Genomic DNA, 20,875 nt, shown 5'->3' on the forward strand with positions numbered 1-20,875 from the left:
TTGAGTGGGAGAAAGACGCAAGGCATTCGGCGGGCCTCTCTCTCGTTCGGTGACTCATCGTAACGTTACCGGGCGTTACACTTTTTCATAAGTGACTCCCAGCCGCAACCTAATTTAAGACGTTGTCACGTCAAAAATATAGTAATAGGTGGTCTTCACACAAGAATCTATCAGGTATTCAGTTATTTCGCCATTTTCGGTTTGGTTTAAAAAGTTATAATGATACAGAACCCTCTGTGTGTGAGTTCGATTCGCACTTGGTCGATATTTTACCAGATCCTTCCTTAAGTAATGTTACTTTATTTATTACTGGGCGTAGACTACTAAATTACACCTAAAATATGTAATCTATGTATGTTACATGACCATTAGGAGTAATGGTTTGTGGCAATAAATTTTATTTTGAATGGTGGGTGCGTTATCTATTTATTTCAACAGATTATGTGTAATCTCTGTTGTATGAACTTTAAAAGTTTGGAAAATCCAAAAGTGCACGACTCATAATGCTCATTAAATTATGAAATATAAAAAAAAAACTTAAGTCGTTCAAAATTAATTGCCGAAAAAACAGCTGTTGTCTGCTGTCGAGCGCCCCTCGTGGAATAAATGTACATAATATCTATAGATATACAGTCTTGTAGTTTTCGTTTTTTATTAATTGCAATTAAACGACACTGAATTAATTAATCATTCGCATTCAGTGACCTACAACCGTCGATTAGAATTTAAAAAAAAAAATTAACTCAAATGATGGATTTTTTCACAAGTTACAGTGTTTTCAGGTTTCACACATGACGGACAGGAAATTTTTTTGACCTATTTTGGTGTTTTTTTCCAATTCTATTGCAGTAAATCAATTTTTAAAAAGTATGGAATTAATCTCCATTAAATTATCTCGACAATAGTATGCAAAATATCTTTATTCCGTGAACTATCAAGGCTATAATAATAAAAATAGCCGCCAAAATGAAGCGAAAAAATTTTTTCGATCGTAAAGCACTCTCTGATGCTTCGCATCATGAGTCGTGCAAAAGTCACTCACGCATTAAGATACTCTAATAAATATAGATAGATTATTATCTATATTTATTAGATCTTGATGGCTCACCTCAGCAGAATATAACAATTATATACTGAATAGATCAGACACAATACAATACAATATGACACAATACAATAAGGTTTAAATAAATATAACGACTGCCTTGAGCGCTGAAGGCCAATTCACGGCCATTATTGAAGGCGGTAGAACCCTTTGTTCGACTCCGGCGGCACCACTGCCACACCCATTTCTGCCTTATAACAGCAGTGTTAAGCGCTGCTGTGTTCTGGTTTGAAGGGTCTGGTAAGGGAGACATAGGTTTGCGAGGCGTTGCAGCTTAGTCCTCAGGAGTAGCGGGGCATCTGGGGCCGACCTCAGGTAGGAATATCTAATCCTATCTGGGGTTGATTAAAGATGTCTATGGGCGGCAGTAGCCACTTACCATCAGGTGGACTGCATGCTCGTCTTCTACCCCTATATTATAAAAAAAATCACGTATTTTTTTTTTAATTATAAACTGATTTTAATACTTAATTTTGGCGTATTAAAATTCTTACTCAAATGAAAGTCATATTGAAATTATGGTATCAAAAAATAAAACAAAAAATCTTAAGATGCTATTTTGATCTTCAAGTCTGCAAAATTAATTATCGTATGTCGCCTAAAAAAGGATCAAGTTGAAATTATGCGTTCTGTTCAAATAAAAATAACATGAAAAATAATAAAGATTGTTTATAATGGACCGCCATAAGAGAAATGAAATTATGTATAACGATAACGGTAAGATTCAAGGATAAAAGGAACTTGTTTGAATGAGAGCGATTCACAAGATATTTATTTCTAAAGTTATCATTATATAAAATTTACATAAAATATTCATCAAATGCATTCACAAATAAAATAGAGGAAAATAAAGCTTAATTATATAAAATATACAAATAAAATATTTACTTATATTTTTATACATATTTTAGAACTTTGTATTAATTCAGTCTCATTAATATATCAATATATAGCACTATCAAAAAATCTTATTTGACTGCAACTCTTTTATATCTCTCCACTGGATATAATACCACACTAGTCTATGTCGAATGTAGAATTTACTTCATTTATACTTTACAGACAATAGTGAAACACTCATTTCAGTTTTCCATACATACTTAAATTGATGATGATACAACGTTGACGAATGGGTTCGATGATATGGAAACAAATGTTATTTTAAATAACTAGACATTACACATTTATATTTTATCATCTTTTTTCATCATTCATTTCATATCATCATAGATTATTATCGCTCGCCGTATAACTCAAACTATGGGAAGGATTTAAAACTGGCCGATACACCTGGCTGCTACATTTTTATTTTTTATTTACACCCAATACAGTATAAGAATCACAATTTATAGTTACGACTAAAAAGTGCAATTATTTTTGATTTATACTTCCACAATTAAAAACCAATAAAATCAACTACGTTAATTACATTATTTTGTACGGGGTATAAAAATGACGATGACTTTCTTCGGTTATTTTAAATATCGCAACAGAACATCGCAATGTTATAATTATTTTAATATTCAATTAAAAACCTCTCTGGCAGTCGCCCTTTAGGCTGACTGACAGAGATCAGACTTGATTATTTTAATTGCAGAGCTAAATGACTCAGCTAATTTTGTGATTTGCTGAATCGTTGAGCTTAAGAACTTTGATACAGGAAGTCAGTACGTTTGGGTTTTAAGTAACAAAAATAATGCATACATTAGAACACGTACAGGGGACCTGCGTTGAGCAGTCGCAATACTGGTTTGACACTCAGAGGGTTCCGGGTTCGATCGCCGACCAAACCAACATCGAAGTCATCTGATTTTTTCTGTGAGAATCAAAAATATAAATAAACGTAGCATGAAAAACGTCTTTGAGAAACAATCATGCTAGCTGCCCTCACACAAAATGATTTAGGTACACGTCATTAGGGCCTTTAGCAAATCTGCTACATTTAGTTTACGCCATTCGTGTTTTGGCTATTGCATCGATGATGCATCGCATTTTAATAAGTTGCTGTGCCCGCATTGCTTCTGCAGTTGCTTCTAATAAGTTGCTGTGCCCGCATTGCTTCTGCAGTTGCTTCTGCATTACTGCTGCATTGCAACCGGCGCTCAAACATATGCATGCGGGATGTAGCACTTGATCACTGCATCTAATCCGGAAAGTAGCTAAATCGTCGATCGCTGATGCTAAGAGTAGATCGTCTTCTTAGGGCCAATGGATAATTTATATAGGTACGAGAAATGTGCAAGTTCTGTTATATATCTGCTGTATAATCGTAATGTTAATTGTACAATTAATGTAATTGTAAATTACATATACGTATTGCTTATGTGTATATTCTTCGTGTCCTCGTATCGACAAAGGCCTTAAAGTGCCTACGGAGAAAAAGTAATTGCTTAAACTACTTTTTGCAGTAGGCCGTAGTTTTAGTTATTCATCTACGCAGTTGCTAGTAACTAAGCTCGTATTTTTATTTTAAAAACAAGTAGTTAAGTGGTAATTACTTCACAAAGCCATTACATTACTTCTAGATTGCTAGAATAAACAAAGACTCGAACGAAATGGAGGCAGCGACCTTGACGGCGCGTACGCAAGCTTGATTACAAATAATAATTTGTGTACGGTCAACAAAAAAATACATACAAAGTTGTTATAAAAAAAATCATGACTACAGTTTTAATCGATTTGTAACGAAAATACAAATGCTGTATCTGATGGAGAGTTCCGTTGTTTATGGACATTTGGAATACAAAGGGAGACGCCAAGATTTAGAGGAGAACTCTTTTTGCACATCTTTTGTGGCATCTTGCACATTCATGACAAAATTCGATTTTGCCATGAATGTGCAAGTGCGATGTGCAATTCATATGCATATAGTTCACCATGACCATTTTGTTACTTTTGATCCAGAAAATTGTATTCCACTCTCATAGACAGCATGAAAAAATAAAATATTAAGTAGTATCTATTTAATTTTTAAATTATTACATATTACATTTAATACATTACCACCATCAATACATAGTTAGGTACCTACGTAATAGTAGAAAGCATTTTTTTTATTTTTTAGCAATTTTAGGACTGCTACAACATTTGCTAACAATTTAGATTGAAATTATCTATGGAACTTCATGGCGACTAAATTTGGAAATAACCTTTTAATGTATATTAAATAACCCTAACAATATCAACATTATTAAATATTAATTAAATTCTTTTTATTAGCACTAACGACCTAGTTTGTTGTGCCGACGCTACCAACACGCCTTCGATCCGCATTCCGTTCACCGCTGACTCACTCTCACTCATACATCACTACAACTACACATAACGTCACGACACGTCACGTTCATTCACCCGATGAGTACGATGCACAAACTGGTTCCATCCATAGATTAGCTTATGAATGAGGAGCCTTTGATAGCTTTGTAAACATTGACAAGATACTAGTTGTGGAAAAGTTTATTTGTTTAGTTCGATGAATAATTGTGTAAAAGTTTATTTGCTTAGTTAGTATCAGTTCGTCGTAGTCTACGAGTCGCAGTTGGCCAGCGCAGTGGGCTATAGCCTACACTTCTCTCAGTCTCACACCTATTTCGGCCTATTAACGGTAGTGTTAAAGGCTGCTGTGTTCTGGTCTGGTCTGCTGTGGTAAGGGAGACATACTTTACGCCACTTACCATCGGGTGGACTACATGCTCCTCGGCTTCTCCTATATAATATAAAAAAACTAAGGGGTGACCGGTATCCAGCAGTAGGATAGAAATAGCTTCTCGTCGAATCATTCGTTATATCATTAACAACGACATAATTATTAATGTTTTTCTTAAGACAAGAAACGGTCTGCGAAAATTTCAAAATATTTCATTAATATTTCAAATAAGCCTTTAAACACCCGCTCTTACTACTATTTACTGTGTTGTTGGGACGCCTATTGTCTTTGTGTATAAATATTCATTGCTTTAACAAGGATATTTATAACATACAAGCACCTGTGTCCAAACAAAATTACAATGTCTAATTTACGTGTTTCCTTGGCGCACAAAATATACCGATGAGTGGTCTGTCAGTGCGGATTCCGATAGAACCCCAGTTTTTTACATATAGATCCTATTACAGACAACCAACGGGGGATTGACAACTAACCATTTGATGGACGGTCATCTGTTAATCCAATCTTAAAAAAATAATTGGCACGTGTTAAGTGACATGTAAATTGGCACCTAAAACCCGAGCAATGTAGCTTCCTGCATTATAAGTTTACATCGAGAGACTCGAGAGTAAACTTCCGGTATAAGACACCTCTAGCTTCCTGCATTGCAAGTTTACATCGAGAGATTCGAGAGTAAACTTACTGTACAAGACACGACTAGCTTCCTACAATGCAAGTTTACATCGAGAGACTCGAGGGTAAACTTCTGGTAAGACACATCAGGTGACGTCTCTTTCCATATCGATGACCATCGACGCCCCAACTCGTTTCAGTGTTTGAATATTAAAACATTTCCTACATTGTTTATGTAGAACATATTCGGAACTGGAATACATTTAGTAACAGGTTTTTTCTAGATATGGTCTAGTCGGTTTATAAATATAAATCTATGCACAGCTATTGAATATCTGTAGCCAACTTAAGATACAGCGTTGTGATAAAAAAAATCCGTCACATGACGATAAAGATGCTATAAGATAGTATACTGAAATATTTTTATAAGGAAATTTATGTAAAATTTCCAATCAAATCGGTCCAATAGTCTCAAATAAAAACTTCTCCATAGTTGCAAGCAGAGAAAGAAAAAAAATAAGCTTTAGCAATGAATGTGAGAAACAAAAAGAAATGTTTCATTTCATTTATTAACATTTATGTATCAATTTGAAGGCTTTCGTCATTATATCTACAGCGTATACAGCAATGTTAAATACCAAAGGTGAAGTATAAGAGATGTTCTAGTTAAAAATCTAGGACAAAAATGCACGGACACCCTACCTAGGGTGTAAGTCAAATAACATTTCGAGTTGATTGTAAATATCCATGGACGACAGTAATTACTCGTATGTTGACTTCCTATAATTTCATAAAACATACATTGTAAACCTACAAGCTATCCGGATGCGAACACATGAACAATAAAGACGTCAATAAATATTTACGAACCAACTTTTAATATTCAATTCATTAATTTTCATACGCCATAGCCCTGCGGCGACAATATCAGCGCAATTACGCCAGAGGTACCTACGAAAGTAAATGATTAAAACCTTTGGCATTTAACTATTCAACACATTTAGATCGCTATCTCGTTCTAGATCATTTTGCAGACTTCCTGTTGTATTCGAGCCATTTTAATATAACGCCGTGTCTGTTGTAAAAATGTTTAACTACAAGTTGCTGTATCATTGGTCATACAAATTTATGTACATATACAATACATGTATCTTGGAGGTACATATGTTGGAGGAAACTTTTTGTGTTACCTGTAATTCCCTTCAATAATAATATCAGGACACGGACACATTATACACGGTTTGTAATATATTGTTACATACACGTAAACGTATACCTGTAATATTGATAAATACATGTAGATTCCTGGTTATACAAAATAAAGAACATAATTTATTAAAAGAAATTTTCGTGGTTTAACAACGAAATATTTACCGTGCACGCCTTCTTCTCTATAATTATACAAAAACAATATTAGACTCTGTCTTTTGGATTAAACGGGGTGGGGGGGAATACAGTTACACAAAGCACTGCTACTTAATACAATACACCTGCGATTAACGTCAAATAGTGGCAGGTGTACATGGACCGTAATGATAATGTAATATCATTAGGGTAAAAACGGAACCCTGTTGCTAAGACTTCTCTGTCTGTCCGTCTGTCACAGGGTTATATCTCCGGAACCGTAATAAATAGACACTTGATTTTTTATAAAGGATGCATAACGGTGGCCGTTATAACAAAAATACTAAAAATAAAATTAAGTTGAATATTAAAGGGGATCTCCATACAACAAACCGGTATTTTTCGGCATTTTTCGATCTAACTGTTAAACCGTACTACGAAGATGGTTGACATTTTTAACCGACTTCAAAAAAGGAGGAGGTTTCTCAATTCGACCGTATATATATATATATTTTTTTTTATATTTGTTCGGCGATTTTTCCACGATGCCGCGACCGATCGCCATGATTCATACACCATTGTATGTGGCTCATATTGGACACACTGTTTACGCTGTTATCAAACGAAATATATTGAGCGCCGACTTCAGAAATATGTACTAAACCAACATTTATTTCAATTATTTTTTACTTTGTAGTGACATAGAAGTCGGTTTTTTTTTGTTATTTTTTTTTACAATCCGTTTACTACTGTAATTGGTATTATAATAAATACAAATAAGAACCATAAAACATATTTTAATATAGTTACTTTAATTTTATTATACGTTATTTACGTATCATTCATCATCACTCCAACGCCATCTATTTTTGTGTTACATAACTAAGTATTATTGAAAATTTACGTATCATTTATCATCGCCCCAACGCCATCTATTGTTGTGTCATATAACTAAGTATTGTTGAAAATAATAAAATGAATAAAAATAAGTAAAAAATAATGAACATTCGGTGGTACGGAAGCCTCCATGTGCGAGTTCGACTCGTCCTTGGCGAATTTCATTTTGAATTCTCTTTTGTCACTTCCGTTACTCTAAAATATTATATACCGGTATACAAAATATTTACTTTTAATGTATAAAACCAGCGTTTTTAAGTCTACGATTTTGTCATGTATAATAATTACTATACTATATTATAGTACCCATACAATGTATGTTATTTCTATACAATTATAATCCATTGCATACAAATGTTCAAATTCAAACTTCCGAGTTATTTTCGTTTGTCACGCTTTTTTACCCGTTTGACTACTGGAGTGACTTGCACTAAATCTAAACCAAGTTCACGGCCACCGAAACACTAACTATATTATTATTTCTTTTTTTATTCTCTTAAAACATTCGTGCTATTTCGTATACATTTTATCTAGAATCTGATATGTGATGTAATAATCTGATCGTTAATCAATTTCAAATATTATGTCGTGTGAATATTGTAACAGCAGACAACATAAATGACGATGGATATAGATATAAAATAGTGTTAGTATGTGGTAACCATGATATTACCACCATGCATTGTAGAGAAGTAACCACTACAATACATTTTGTGGAGGATGCTTGAGGCGATTTATTTGTAGAACAGATATCACAGTTAAGCCAAAAGTAGTATAAGTATAAGGTCCCTCTGATGGAGTGATGACCAAATGAAAATAGAAACCGCTGGAGTCAGAAGGTGGAGAATCGTTAGGAGTGGTACAGGTTAGATAAGCCTATAAGCTATAGTCAGTAGTACTTTTAAAGACTGATAGATAAATTCTAATAACTACAGTAGTAGTCTTTAAAAACTGCGTGTATGTATGGAAGCAAAATACAGACAAGCTATTATGCGATGTTTTACACACTTCAGCTGCTGGAAGTATATTCAACGGGCGCACTTAGTCCTTAGGGTAATAACGTACATAATAACAATGTGATATTCAACGAAATATATATAGCTAATGCAATCGGACGGCTACGAACACTAAAACTAATATAAAGTAGGCGTTTGCTCATTACCAAAAACATTAAAGAAGGTACCAACCAATTGCGCTATGTCGCAAGATTCAGAACATCTCCATACACCATTATAATTACAGTATGAATTAGTGGCCCCGAACTTGAGTTTGTAATAACGGGCGTCAGTTTTAATCATAGTATTCATCATCTGCGATGGAACGGTGTAATTACTCTAATTATGTTGATGCTCCTATTAGAGGTGTGGTGCAAGTAATGAGCTGATGCTGATGATGCAAGATGAGTAGATTAAACATGTAAGATTTCTGGGGTAGATCCGCAGGTCCACACCGTCCACATAGACAATACTTTACACATTATGTAGGAAAATTATACTGCAAAGTTGTTTAATTAAACATGTCAATTTGGATCTTAGGCATATTAATTGACCTGTATAGCAAAGACGCAAGCCGTACTTGGCATTGTTTATACTAGAGAATTAAGTGTTGTTCTATCTGGGATTCGTAATATAATTGATCACGTATTATATTAAGTAAGCTACAGACTTGAGGAGATAAAAATCTTCATGATCGTCATTAAAACATATGTTTTTGATAATAATGGAACCTACTAAAGAACTCATACTCATAAAATTCATGGATGAAATTCGGATCCTAGATTCTCAAAGAAACAGCCAAAAATAAATCGAATGCGCGTTACTTTTCTGCAATCTTTTTTAACTCAGGTGTAGTATCGTAGGTAATACCTATATTTTTAATCGCTCTACACTTCTAACTTGTAGCGTATGGCGCCAATCTCAAAATTTATGTTCTCGCAGCTGAAACTACTCTAGGTACGCCATTATGTGCCTTATAACATTGTTATAAAAATTAGTTCGACTATTGTCTTCCAACTTGTTATGATCGTAAAATAATATTTAAAATAAATGTACGCATATTATTCGAGACGCTGATGCAACTCAAGTTCATTATCACGGCCATTTTGGTTTTGGCTTGAAGTTGGGCTTACGTCACAACTTGTTAAATATTGCATAAGGTTCAATGAGTTCACAGCATAACTCGTTTTAAAAGAAAGTAATTTAGGACAGAAATGTTTAAGATTAATGATACGATTAAGGTAATATAGTTAAGTGTATATACAATATGTGGATATATACAATATGTGATGTAGGACGTACATTTTGCTACAAGGGGAATGTAATATACTACAGATCATTAATTTTCCAAAACATAAAGATACATATTGCTATAAAATACTTTGTTCTTTATTGTAATGGACGAAAGTTAAAGTTAAAAGATTAAAAAGTAGGCTAAATCATCACACTGTGTGTGTCATTTCAATTATTCAACATAAAAAATATTGAATAATATTTTACAAATACATATTTGTTTAAAATTTTATTCCAGAATTTGTAACGATGGAAGGCGACAGTAACAAATTTTAAGTAAAAACAAAACACCATCAAGTGTCACTTGAAGTAACATACTTTGACTTTGACAATCAGTTTTGACACTTCATTGACAACGGGACAGAGAATGTTATGCAACTAAGGTCCGAGTACCAGGACGCCATGAACGACAGAATATCAAGAAGAATGTAAGAATTTACTGCGGATTGGTAGGTATGTTGAAAAGAGCACGTTTTGCGCATGCGTGTAAATTGAGCGTCGGGGCGCCTACCGTTGCTAAGCAACGGTTTCAAGCGTCACGCCGTAAACCAAGTGTAATCAACGCTACATAGGATTCGAGTCCTATTTATGTTGACCTATAGATGAATTGCTTCTCCTGAGGACTAAGCTGGAATGCCCTAATTAAGAATCTTGAACGATTTTGAAGGTGGTGAACCCTTTATTGCTCCAGTGGCACCCGCCACACCTATTTCTACCTAATACAGCAGTGTTAATTTATTTATTTAATTATTATAAAATCCACAGCTCTTAATATCATACAAATATATTTCTTATATACCTACTATTTCTTACAACCAATTACGGATTTACAATTTTTTAAATAATGTACTTATAAAATTTACAACCGTCACTTAAAACATTATAATAGTGACTTCATGAAAATTTGAAGGATTGTGGTAAGGGAGACATTCTCTTCCAAGTCGTTCCAGCTTAGTCCTCAAAGGCAGCGGAGCATCTGTGGCCGACCTCAGGTAGGAATATTTAATTCTCTCTGGGGTTGATGACCATGAGCGGCAGTAGCCACTTACCATCAGATGGACTGCATGCTCGTCTCCTACTACTATATTATAAAAAAAATGCTCCATTGAGGATTAGTAGAAAAGTGTCTTTGCCTTTATCAAAACCTAATTTCGAACTTCATCGCTTAAAGTTTGCTCAAAATATGCTCGTATTGAAGGTTACACATTACGCAACTCATCTTGCGGCGTTCATACAAGTTCATTGCCACAGACAAGTTCGGGGTTGCTTCGTATAAATTGCATAAGTTGGGAGATTAAAATACGCCGAACTTTTGTTTACGTAACAACTCCTTTATCTGGAGCGTCTAACAGAATACAGTGTAGAGCGTAAGTAGATATAGTTCAGTAAGATGATTTCCACGTTTGTCGTCACCGACCGTGGCAAACTGTCGTCAACGGTTGTTGCTTGTCGTTGGCGACCGACGACCAACCGCAGTCGCTACAAGCATTGATAGTCAACGATAGTCATCAAAGTTCGGAGACAAAAGGTTGTGACAATCGGCGAAGTCAGTGACGGTTGCTGACGACAGGCGGCAACCATCGGCGACTGTTAGCAGCGGTCGTCGACATGAAGAGCCATTCGTGTATTGGCTCACAATTGCTCCTATTTTACTTTTCTCAGAGGAGATCAGTAATGTAACAGTAATAAGTTATAGACAATAACAACAATAACAAACACAGAACATAGTCAGCTATCCGTACATTACCTTCTAACACTTTATATGACGCTTTTTACTACCCACACCGTAGACCCACACTAGGATTTCCTGTGTCATGCCATGACCATCAACATCAGACTATTATGATGATCGCCCCGCCAGGCGTATAATCAATCCTTCCATTTTACCCTTTCTTCTTTCCATTCATTATAAATAACCCGTCTTCCGATTTTCTCTGTTCATTGAGAATATTTGTAATTCGTAACAACAGTAGCAGTGGCTTGCCACCGCACATCTGGTTAGTATTACATTACGCTGAATCTAGACTGGAACAGTTTGCCCAACTAACGCTTCGGTGGGTACTGATACCCAATCCTATTGCGAAATCGGGTGTTGTTTTTCATTTCTTCTCATATAAATTGTCAGGGCTCGGTCTGTAAGTCATTCCACATCTCAGTGTTTGAAGCAACAGTCAACAAACAACATTCAACATGTTCCAAAAGGTAATTCAAATTTTCATTAGAATTTCCACTTCTTTCATTATTTGGAATTGTCAAAAAATTTCGCACAAAATTTTGACTCTAAAATAAATAACCCAAAGTGAAATTGTAAAAATAAGACGAACGCAATTTTGACCATTCAAAAGAAATTGCCGCCTCATGTCATAAATGATCTTATAAGATATGATATATCAAGAAGATTGATCATCTCTCCGACGCCATTTGAAGTGATTAATGTGATCATCGTTTTTAACACATTTACTGCCTTTTCTGTGGAAGGTCTCGTTGACTTAAAAGATGTCTTATGCCTTACATACTGTATTAATTGTTTCTTCTGATACATGTGGATAGTTCTTCTATCTATCTATGTAGTATTAGAAAACCCCAAAAGATTTTTTGAGATTACCAGTCTAAAAAGTTGCATACATTGTTATAATATCCTATACTTAGAAATTTGTAGCGGTCATCAAAATCGCATTTCTAATATTATCTTGAGCAGCTAAATATTTCAATAATGACTCAATATGAGCTTTAATTTCTTCAAAATTAATAACCGGTGTTCGAAAATGGCAACTATTTTGTAACAACACAAAAATATATTATTATGTATTCACTACAAAATGCCCGAATCATCCAAATAAGACACCTGATGATAAGCGCCTAAATCCTCGCAAACTCCGTTCCCATCTCAAAGAGCAAAAACAAGAGAAATGATCGCCGTCAAATCCCGGACAGGAGACCTCTGTCATTAAGCCTCACGGGAGTGGCGTGCCTCAAAACAATTAATAAATTAATCCATAGGGCTCTATATCTGCCAATCGTAAAAGGCATCCCTACAAATAAGTGTCCACATTAATTCAGTGCCGTGTATTGCAAATTCAGCAGTAACTGTCTCTCTGCTCTTCGAGCTTATATATAGGCCTTTTTGTATTGTCGAAAGCGAAAGGTCCGGATTAAAATAACGTATGTAAAGTATAATAAAATACGTTTGTTTATCTGTCATGATATAAATAGTTTTTTGTTTTTACGTTTTTACTTAACTAGGTTTGCCGCGATATTTTGCCTATTTTATTGTCATTAAATTTAACGTTCTATCTCTGTCGGGTTAATATTGTGAAGTTTTATCGATAATGGTCCGGCAAGTTCCATGTGTTTACGTTAATGACATGTTTCTGTGATACTTTATTGATCCGCTATGACTGCATACATAAAATGATTATCATTTATTTCCCACGGTTGTGTCACAACAGAAAGAGATTTATTACTTGAGATGAGACCGCAGTTTGCGATGGAATTTGGAGGCTTATCATCACTTGTCCTTATTAAGATATTTCGCTTCAAAGTCTCCCCCAATGTGGGCACAAACCTGTGCCCAGCAGCGGGACATTAAAAGGTTTCTGGCCATATCACAACATAATACCTATGTACTTACTATAAATGACTAAGTATAGTGAATATTTTTACTTAATCAGCATATTTCAATCTAACACTTCAAAGTTTGAGGGGTTTCATAATATTGAAGAGTGTCTCAAGTTCTCTACACTATAAGATTTAAAGGCTAGATGGAATCGATTAATATTTAAGGTCATTGTTACTGAACTAATGCATCTTAATATACAAATAAGTTACATATAGGAATATATATTTTGCTTGAGGAATTTAATATTTTATTAATTTGAATGTAGAATTTTAATATGAATTCGGTTTTGTCTACAGCTGGTTGTCCTGTCTGCGCTGATCATATCGACCACGTGCATGGTACTCCATCAAGTGCCCGTGCCCATTTACATCGCCGCTCAGTACCCTGAACCAAACTACAACTTCGCGTACGAAGTAAATGACGCACACACAGGCGACATCAAGAGCCAGCACGAGAGCCGACGAGGAGACATCGTCCTCGGACAATACTCTCTAGTCCAACCCGATGGAGTGAGGCGAACCGTGGACTACAGGGCCGATGATCACTCTGGCTTTCTTGCGACCGTCAAGAACCAGAGACGCCCAGTGACCCAGCACTCGAACAATCAGTACAACATTCACGAAGAAACCACCAGGACTCCCAACACGGGAGCCCCAGCTACTCAAGGATGGCCCCAAACTACCTCGACCACAACCGCGCGACCGGTTGCCGTCTCCCGAACCTCGGTCATCCACCAGTCGTTCTCCAACATCCACAATCCATGGATCTAACTCTGATTCTACCAATATTCCGCTTGATGCGGAAAGAAGAACACGACGAAACGGACACCGAATTGAATTTCGATAAGATTCAATTTGCATTTATATCGTAAGCGGTTAGTTAGTACCTGTACTACATAGTAGGTGAATAATAAGACGTAATTGGTGACCGGACCAGACAGCCTTGTTAATCGGAGCCGATTATAACTAATAGCAGGGGAAATTGACTTAGTAGTTCGACGAATGCAATCCGGTTCCATGACATAACTAATGTTTTTATGTAGGTAGCTATTTTTATTATTTGGTATGTATCAATAAATGTGAGCAATGGAATTCTCTTTTTATTTCCTTTATTCCACTAAATCAAACCATTGTCCAATTGTACTAACAGCGTGAATGTTCAATGTCGTGTAATATTTTAGTATTGGTTGGTTGTGGTTACTTATTCTGAAGGTCGCGAGTTTATCCGGCAATCAATTAAGGCATTACGGAGAGCGTTGAGTAGTAAAGATACAATCGATATTACAGGACGACATTTCGCTCGGTGCATCGCCCTTACGAACTTGACTTTTAGACGTTTCCTGAATTTCTTCGCAAAGAAACGAGTTAAAGTAGAACTGGAACAGTATTCGATGATATAAAAACTGCGTGAAGCTCTCAGTGGAGCATCAGATCCTCTAGTTCCATCGACGTAGTCACAAATCTCTTATCCCTCTTCAAAATGGTTGTGAAGGTAAATATACTCGTAATATAATACCACGCAAAATAATATCTACTTTATTTATTTTTTATTACAAATTAAATATGTTACAAAAAGTTGAAGTCCACAGAACGATATTCACAATTTTCAGAAAAAATTAAGCTTTCACATCCTTAAGAGTCACAAGTGCACTCCTATCAGATCATCATCATCATCATCTTTTACGTTTTTTTTAAATTTTCGATCTACTATTTTATAGCACTCAATCTCTTTCTGACATTTTGCATCGTCAAATATCGTAATTGTAACTTTCTTTGTTTACTTATTTTCATCTCTTAAGAACAATTATGATTCATCTCATTTAATTTGGAACAAATCTTATACCTTTATCACTACAAAACGCATACCACGGTACATACCAACAACTTTCGTTATCAGCCCATTCCATTGTTTGTCAATGCAAATGGCTTTAATCGATAAATTCAATAGTTCAGCTGAGCCGATACTAACACTTGACATTCTCTAGCTGTGTACGCTCGTGTTGACCATTCCCATTTCATTATCATGCAATTCACATGACCTTTGCAATAAGTTCCAGTTAATACGTCTTATGTTTATAGTTCCATGTCAACATAAGTTAATCAACTTCACTCGACTCGTAATTACTGGAATCATATGGACAAAGGAATCAAGTACATTGAACTAAAGTTTGTAAAAACATCAGGATTCGTTTCATCTTATTCAATACCAAATAGGATTGATGTGTTATAAAATATTAATCGTAATTAACATGATAACCGTAAAAACTAAGTTGAAATGGTTCTTTTTTCCTGTATTGATGTAAAAGTCGGAGCTGTGAAACCGTCGCTATCTTATTACTAAGGCCTCTACTATCTTTACATCGCTTTTTTTACAGTTCGTCGTCCTTTTCGCTTTCGTGGCCGCTGCCTGCGCCGCTGACTTCTCCAGCTTCTCCTACGGCGTAGCGGACCCCTACACCGGTGACTTCAAGCACCAGTTCGAGAGCCGTGCCGGGGACAACGTGAACGGCCAGTACTCACTGTTGGAGTCTGATGGCACCCGCCGCACCGTGGACTACGCCGCTGGTGCCGAGGGCTTCAACGCTATCGTACGCAAGGACCCCGCGCTGATCGCCGCACCCCTCGCATATGCTGCCCCTTACCCCTACACCCCCTACGCTCGGTTCGGCGCCTATGGATACGGTGCTCCCTACGTTTACCCTCGTTTCTATTAAATGACCACGGCCTTACCTACTTGTAAATAATGAGTCTGTAAATAAAGTATATCATACGTTTCAGTATTACTTGCTTTTCATTGTATGTATTCATGGTTAAACTCTTTTTTTTTGTATCCACTACTCTCTGTTTAATTGAAAACTAGTCTAAATATCGTTTAAAATGCATTATACAAAATAGTACATGCATAATAATTACGGCAATTTATTACATTTAAAACTTTAATCATAACTTAAAGCTTAATCGTACATCGATTTGAGTACCTAAAATTCGTTGCAAAGAAAATAAATTCATTTTAACATTTAACTTTATTAGTTACGATATATTTAGGTATCGTATGATTTTTGGCAAGTCACCTATTGACATTTATAAATTGCACGTTGTATGATTCATATTCGCATCTCGCGAATATATTACTGCATAATTCAAACCAGTTTCTAACCTTCATGCGTGGTCTAGACAGGATCGGATTTAGAAGAGGACAAGTGAGGCTACTGACTGTGCCTTCACATGAGAGGAGCCCCTAAAATAGAGAAGAAAATATGCAAATGTAGACGGGTCAGCTTATAAGAAAGTCTTATAAGATTTTTTTCAAACAAATTTAAGTGTATTTTTACACAGTGTTGAAATAATTTTGTTTCTGGGCCATAAATTTTTGACGGAAAGCATGTTCCTTTTTATTCAGAAAATAATTTTGGGACTCCACACCTCGAAGTACGGCCCTGGGATAGACATTTGCTAACATTTCTTTCAATATATATAACATGTTTACACTAGTTTGTTTACATTTAATTACCAGTAGCATATAACTGCTCTGTAATAATCAATTAGAGTGTATACTCTAATATTATTTACCTTCGACCGACGTAGGAAACGTGACAGAATTTGAATGTAAGTAAGGTCGAAACACAATTAAAAACGTATCGCTACTCTATACATATAAATGAAATTGAAATGTCTCGTTTGAAACACTTTTTAAGCTTATTATGAGGCGCTTTTTAGTAAACACAAAAATTCAAAATGTCGTTTTGAATTCGAATAAGTCTTTATCTCGCCTAAAATGGGAAACTTCGAATGGAACTTTTATACAATGAAGTTCAACTTTGAAGGGAGACTTTATTCCAAAAATATTTAGGGTTCATGCGAAGCAATAGAAAATCCTTTAAGGGGCTAAGTTTATCATCTTTGGAACTGTTGGTAAACTCCCATTAACTGTGTAATAATTGATGTATAAAATATTTTCAAAAATTAAAAAATAGGCGACGCAGTCGGCGCCGCGCGCTGTAACACGTATTAACTACATTAGAATATTGTAAAATAGGTAAAGATAACATGAATTTAATTAAAGCAGCCATAATAAAACAAATATTTATTAAATTACGAAGCAAGGTCATATTACTTAACTAGCTATGCACGTGTCTCCACTCACGCAGAATGCGTGCTTATTGCCAATTTGTTAATATTCCTCCGTGTTTTATCGTAAATATCGTAGTGCATTGACATCACTACGTAGCGCATCGCCATTTTCCTTAAGAAAAAAATGTTACTGCTACTACTAGAGGTTTATGATTTTAAATGTATACTTATTACCTATTACGACATTGGATTTTTTAAATGGGTATAAACAGTACGCGATTGTAAATTTCTTTATTGCCAATATTTCGACCCAGTCGAATGGGCACAGCTAAACTGCGAAATTTAAAACAGTGTACTTATCGTGACTACCCGTTATATATAATATGGAAACTCGTATTATAATCGCACAAATACACAGACAGCGATATGTTATGTTACAATATGTAAATACTCGTATGTATAGTAAGGTCGGCAGTGAAACTAGAGCTCCCTTTAACAATTATTTTAATAGTATTGTATAAACCTACTCCACCAGATGTTTCTAATGATGCTTCAAGTACAATAGATACTATAGTAAATTAACATTTAAATTTAGTACTAACTAACTAAAATTAGTTGAAAACATTAAAACAAATGGTAACTATTATGAAATAGAGATACGATAAAGTTTTAGCTTTGTTATTAATCTATTAATCTAAATATATATAACTCAAAGGTGACTGACTGACATAGTCATCTATCAACGCACAGCCCAAACCACTGAACGGATCGGGCTGAGATTTGGCATGCAGGTAGATGTTATGACGTAGGCATCCGCTAAGAAAGGATTTTGATCAAATCTACCAAGGGGATAAAAAAAATTACTTCGTAAGCGAGCAAAACCTCGTAAAGCTCGTAATATTATAGAAACTTACTTATAGGAAGAAACCCTTGCCCAGCAGTGGGATATAAAAAGGGTTGCAGCTAAATAAAATATAACTTGTATGACTCTTGATGACTAAAGCGCAAGTTCCGCACGCCAGATCCCAAGCCAGTCAGATTTAAATAAATACATACCTGCGTTTAGACATCCCGAGTTTGTGTTTATTCTCTTGCATCATACCATTATCGTTGAAAATCCTAGTGTGAACTTACCGAATCGTGAGAACAGACAGACAGAAAATTTTAGAACAGAATGGAAAGTATTCACATAATTCATATCGTTAAACCCATTTTTCTAGAAGATTAAAGTAGAAATGAGCATGCAGTCCACTTGATGGTAAGTGGTCAATGCCGCCTATGAACATGAACATTTTTCATATATACTGCTCGGCGTTGCATATAACATAGAAATATTATATGTGAAGCCGATCTCAGATGCGTTCCTACTTTTGAGGTCTAAGATATTAGTCGGTACATCCACACCCTTGCTACTCCTGAAGTAGGCGTGCTGGTGGTACCTCATCGGCCGAACCTCACTGCTTCCACTACATTTTAAAACACTATTATTCTCGCTAGTTAATAATTAAATTCAATTACACTTGCATTCGCCATATTTATAATTATGTGTTCTTCTCCTTTACCTAACATTTTCGATACTGCTGTTTTTAAAACTCCCTTTAACCTACGTTACACCAAATAAACATAACTTCAATGTCATATAAGTTAACTACACATCTGGTACCTTTGGTCAGCCGCCGCAAGTTCCGCATTACTCTGAACTGTCGAGTTAACTAACGAAATTGAACTCTAAAAATCCCTTACCCGGCGTGACCTAGAGCGTTTACCTGTCATTTATTTCCTATTAATAGCGTGGAATGATTGTACAGGGCACCTATATAAAGCCCAGTAATAATCAGGGTTGGACATTCACAGTTCACTGTGCAGTTAAAACAAACCTATCGAAATGGCAGCTAAGGTTAGTTTAACCGTGGAGTTATTATTCAAGTTTAATCGAGCTTAGACGGTGGAATAACGCGTTGAAATTTAACCCGAAAAACACAATGTATTTTTATACAACGAATACATTCGGTGCCTCTGTGGTTGGTAAACGTCGAGCCCGGTCACTCTTTGGATGGGTGACCGTCGGTGAAAAGTTTTGTAAGCATTGCCGTTCAAAGGAGGTGTCAAAGTGGCGGTCTTAGTGGTTGTAACACGATGCTGGTGTAACTATCTTTTATAGGGGACCAGGGCAGATCGTAATATACACGATCTGCCCTAGAACAGAGTCGTGGACTAAGCGGACCTGGCAAACCAGTGCATAGCATAGAAATATCAATAATATGGCTCAAACAAGGTTTGCACGAGAGATTATATTATAATTTGTTACACTCAAGATAAATGTGAAAAGCTGGAAGCTTTCCCACGACTGAGCTCACAGTTGCCGCTTTTAAACAGATTACGCGTCTTTTAAGCTCAGTGAGCACGATTCATCGCAGCCGAGTATCAGAGCAGAGAATAACAATGAATTTATTTCTACATAATAAATATCTACGTCTTTTTTAAACTTACAGCTTAGCGCTTAGTAGGTATCTATTTTAATCCTCATTTTTTCTTCCAACAGTTCGTCGCTCTCGCTTTCTTGGTGGCGGCTGCTCACGGCAGCGCTATCCATGGTCACGGTGCTGACTACACCAGCTTCTCCTACGGAGTTGCTGACCCCCACACCGGCGATGTGAAGAGCCAGCATGAGACCCGCGTAGGCGGCAACGTGGTCGGCCAGTACTCTCTCCTGGAGTCCGACGGCTCCCGCCGCACTGTGGACTACGCCGCCAACGACCACACCGGCTTCAACGCCATCGTCCGCAAGGACCCCGCTCTCATCGGCCACGCCGCTCCCGTGATCGCCGCTCCCCTCGCGCACGCCGCTCCCGTGGTCGCCGCTCCCGTCGCGCACGCCGCTCCTCTGGCCTACGCCGCTCCTCTCGCCCACGCTGCGCCCGTGGCCGCGTACGCTGCGCATGCTCCCGCCGTCTCCTACTCTGCCCACTCCACCTCCGTTGCCCACGGCGGTATTGTCGCCCCCGTTGCCCACGCCATCGCCGCTCCTCTTGCCCACGCCGCTCCCCTGGCGCATGCCGCGTACGCCGCGCCCCTCGCCCACGGCCACCTTGCCGGCCCTCTTGCCCACGGTGCCATCGCCTACGGTGCCCACGGTATCTCACATTACGGCTATTAGGACCTGCAAACTGAACTAGACAATAATTTATGTACCATAATATTTAGTTATTCTGACGTTGTCATGAATGATGTGTACTGTGATTGAGTTTATTAAATGAAAAGCGTTATACAACA

The 20,875-nt window shown here is 36.5% G+C and overlaps 2 protein-coding genes across 2 annotated transcripts; both read left to right on the forward strand.

Moving 5' to 3' along the window:
- Positions 1-11,963: 11,963 nt before the first annotated feature.
- On the forward strand, positions 11,964-14,623 carry CPR65 (cuticular protein RR-2 motif 65). Its single transcript, XM_073081011.1, has 2 exons — positions 11,964-12,115; positions 13,829-14,623. The coding sequence occupies exons 1-2, from the start codon at positions 12,104-12,106 to the stop codon at positions 14,300-14,302; spliced, it is 486 nt and encodes a 161-aa protein (XP_072937112.1). The 5' UTR covers positions 11,964-12,103; the 3' UTR covers positions 14,303-14,623.
- A 253-nt stretch (positions 14,624-14,876) lies between these two features.
- On the forward strand, positions 14,877-20,875 carry LOC140747885 (uncharacterized). The gene is made up of 4 exons (XM_073080502.1): positions 14,877-15,023; positions 15,907-16,242; positions 19,476-19,499; positions 20,145-20,875. Exons 1-4 carry the CDS (start codon positions 15,012-15,014, stop codon positions 20,757-20,759), a joined length of 987 nt encoding a protein of 328 aa, XP_072936603.1. The 5' UTR covers positions 14,877-15,011; the 3' UTR covers positions 20,760-20,875.

Source organism: Epargyreus clarus, unplaced genomic scaffold, assembly GCF_041222505.1.
Source record: "Epargyreus clarus isolate Ecla_fem2 unplaced genomic scaffold, WU_Ecla_fem_2.2 ptg000015l, whole genome shotgun sequence".
Taxonomy (NCBI): Eukaryota; Metazoa; Arthropoda; class Insecta; order Lepidoptera; family Hesperiidae; genus Epargyreus; species Epargyreus clarus.

Excerpts from the sequence above, each read along its gene's own strand:
- LOC140747885 (XM_073080502.1), top strand. Across the intron at positions 16,243-19,475 it reads ACGTTTACCCTCGTTTCTAT|AAACCTATCGAAATGGCAGC; the intron begins TAAATGACCACG and ends TGCAGTTAAAAC. Across the intron at positions 19,500-20,144 it reads CTATCGAAATGGCAGCTAAG|TTCGTCGCTCTCGCTTTCTT; the intron begins GTTAGTTTAACC and ends TTCTTCCAACAG.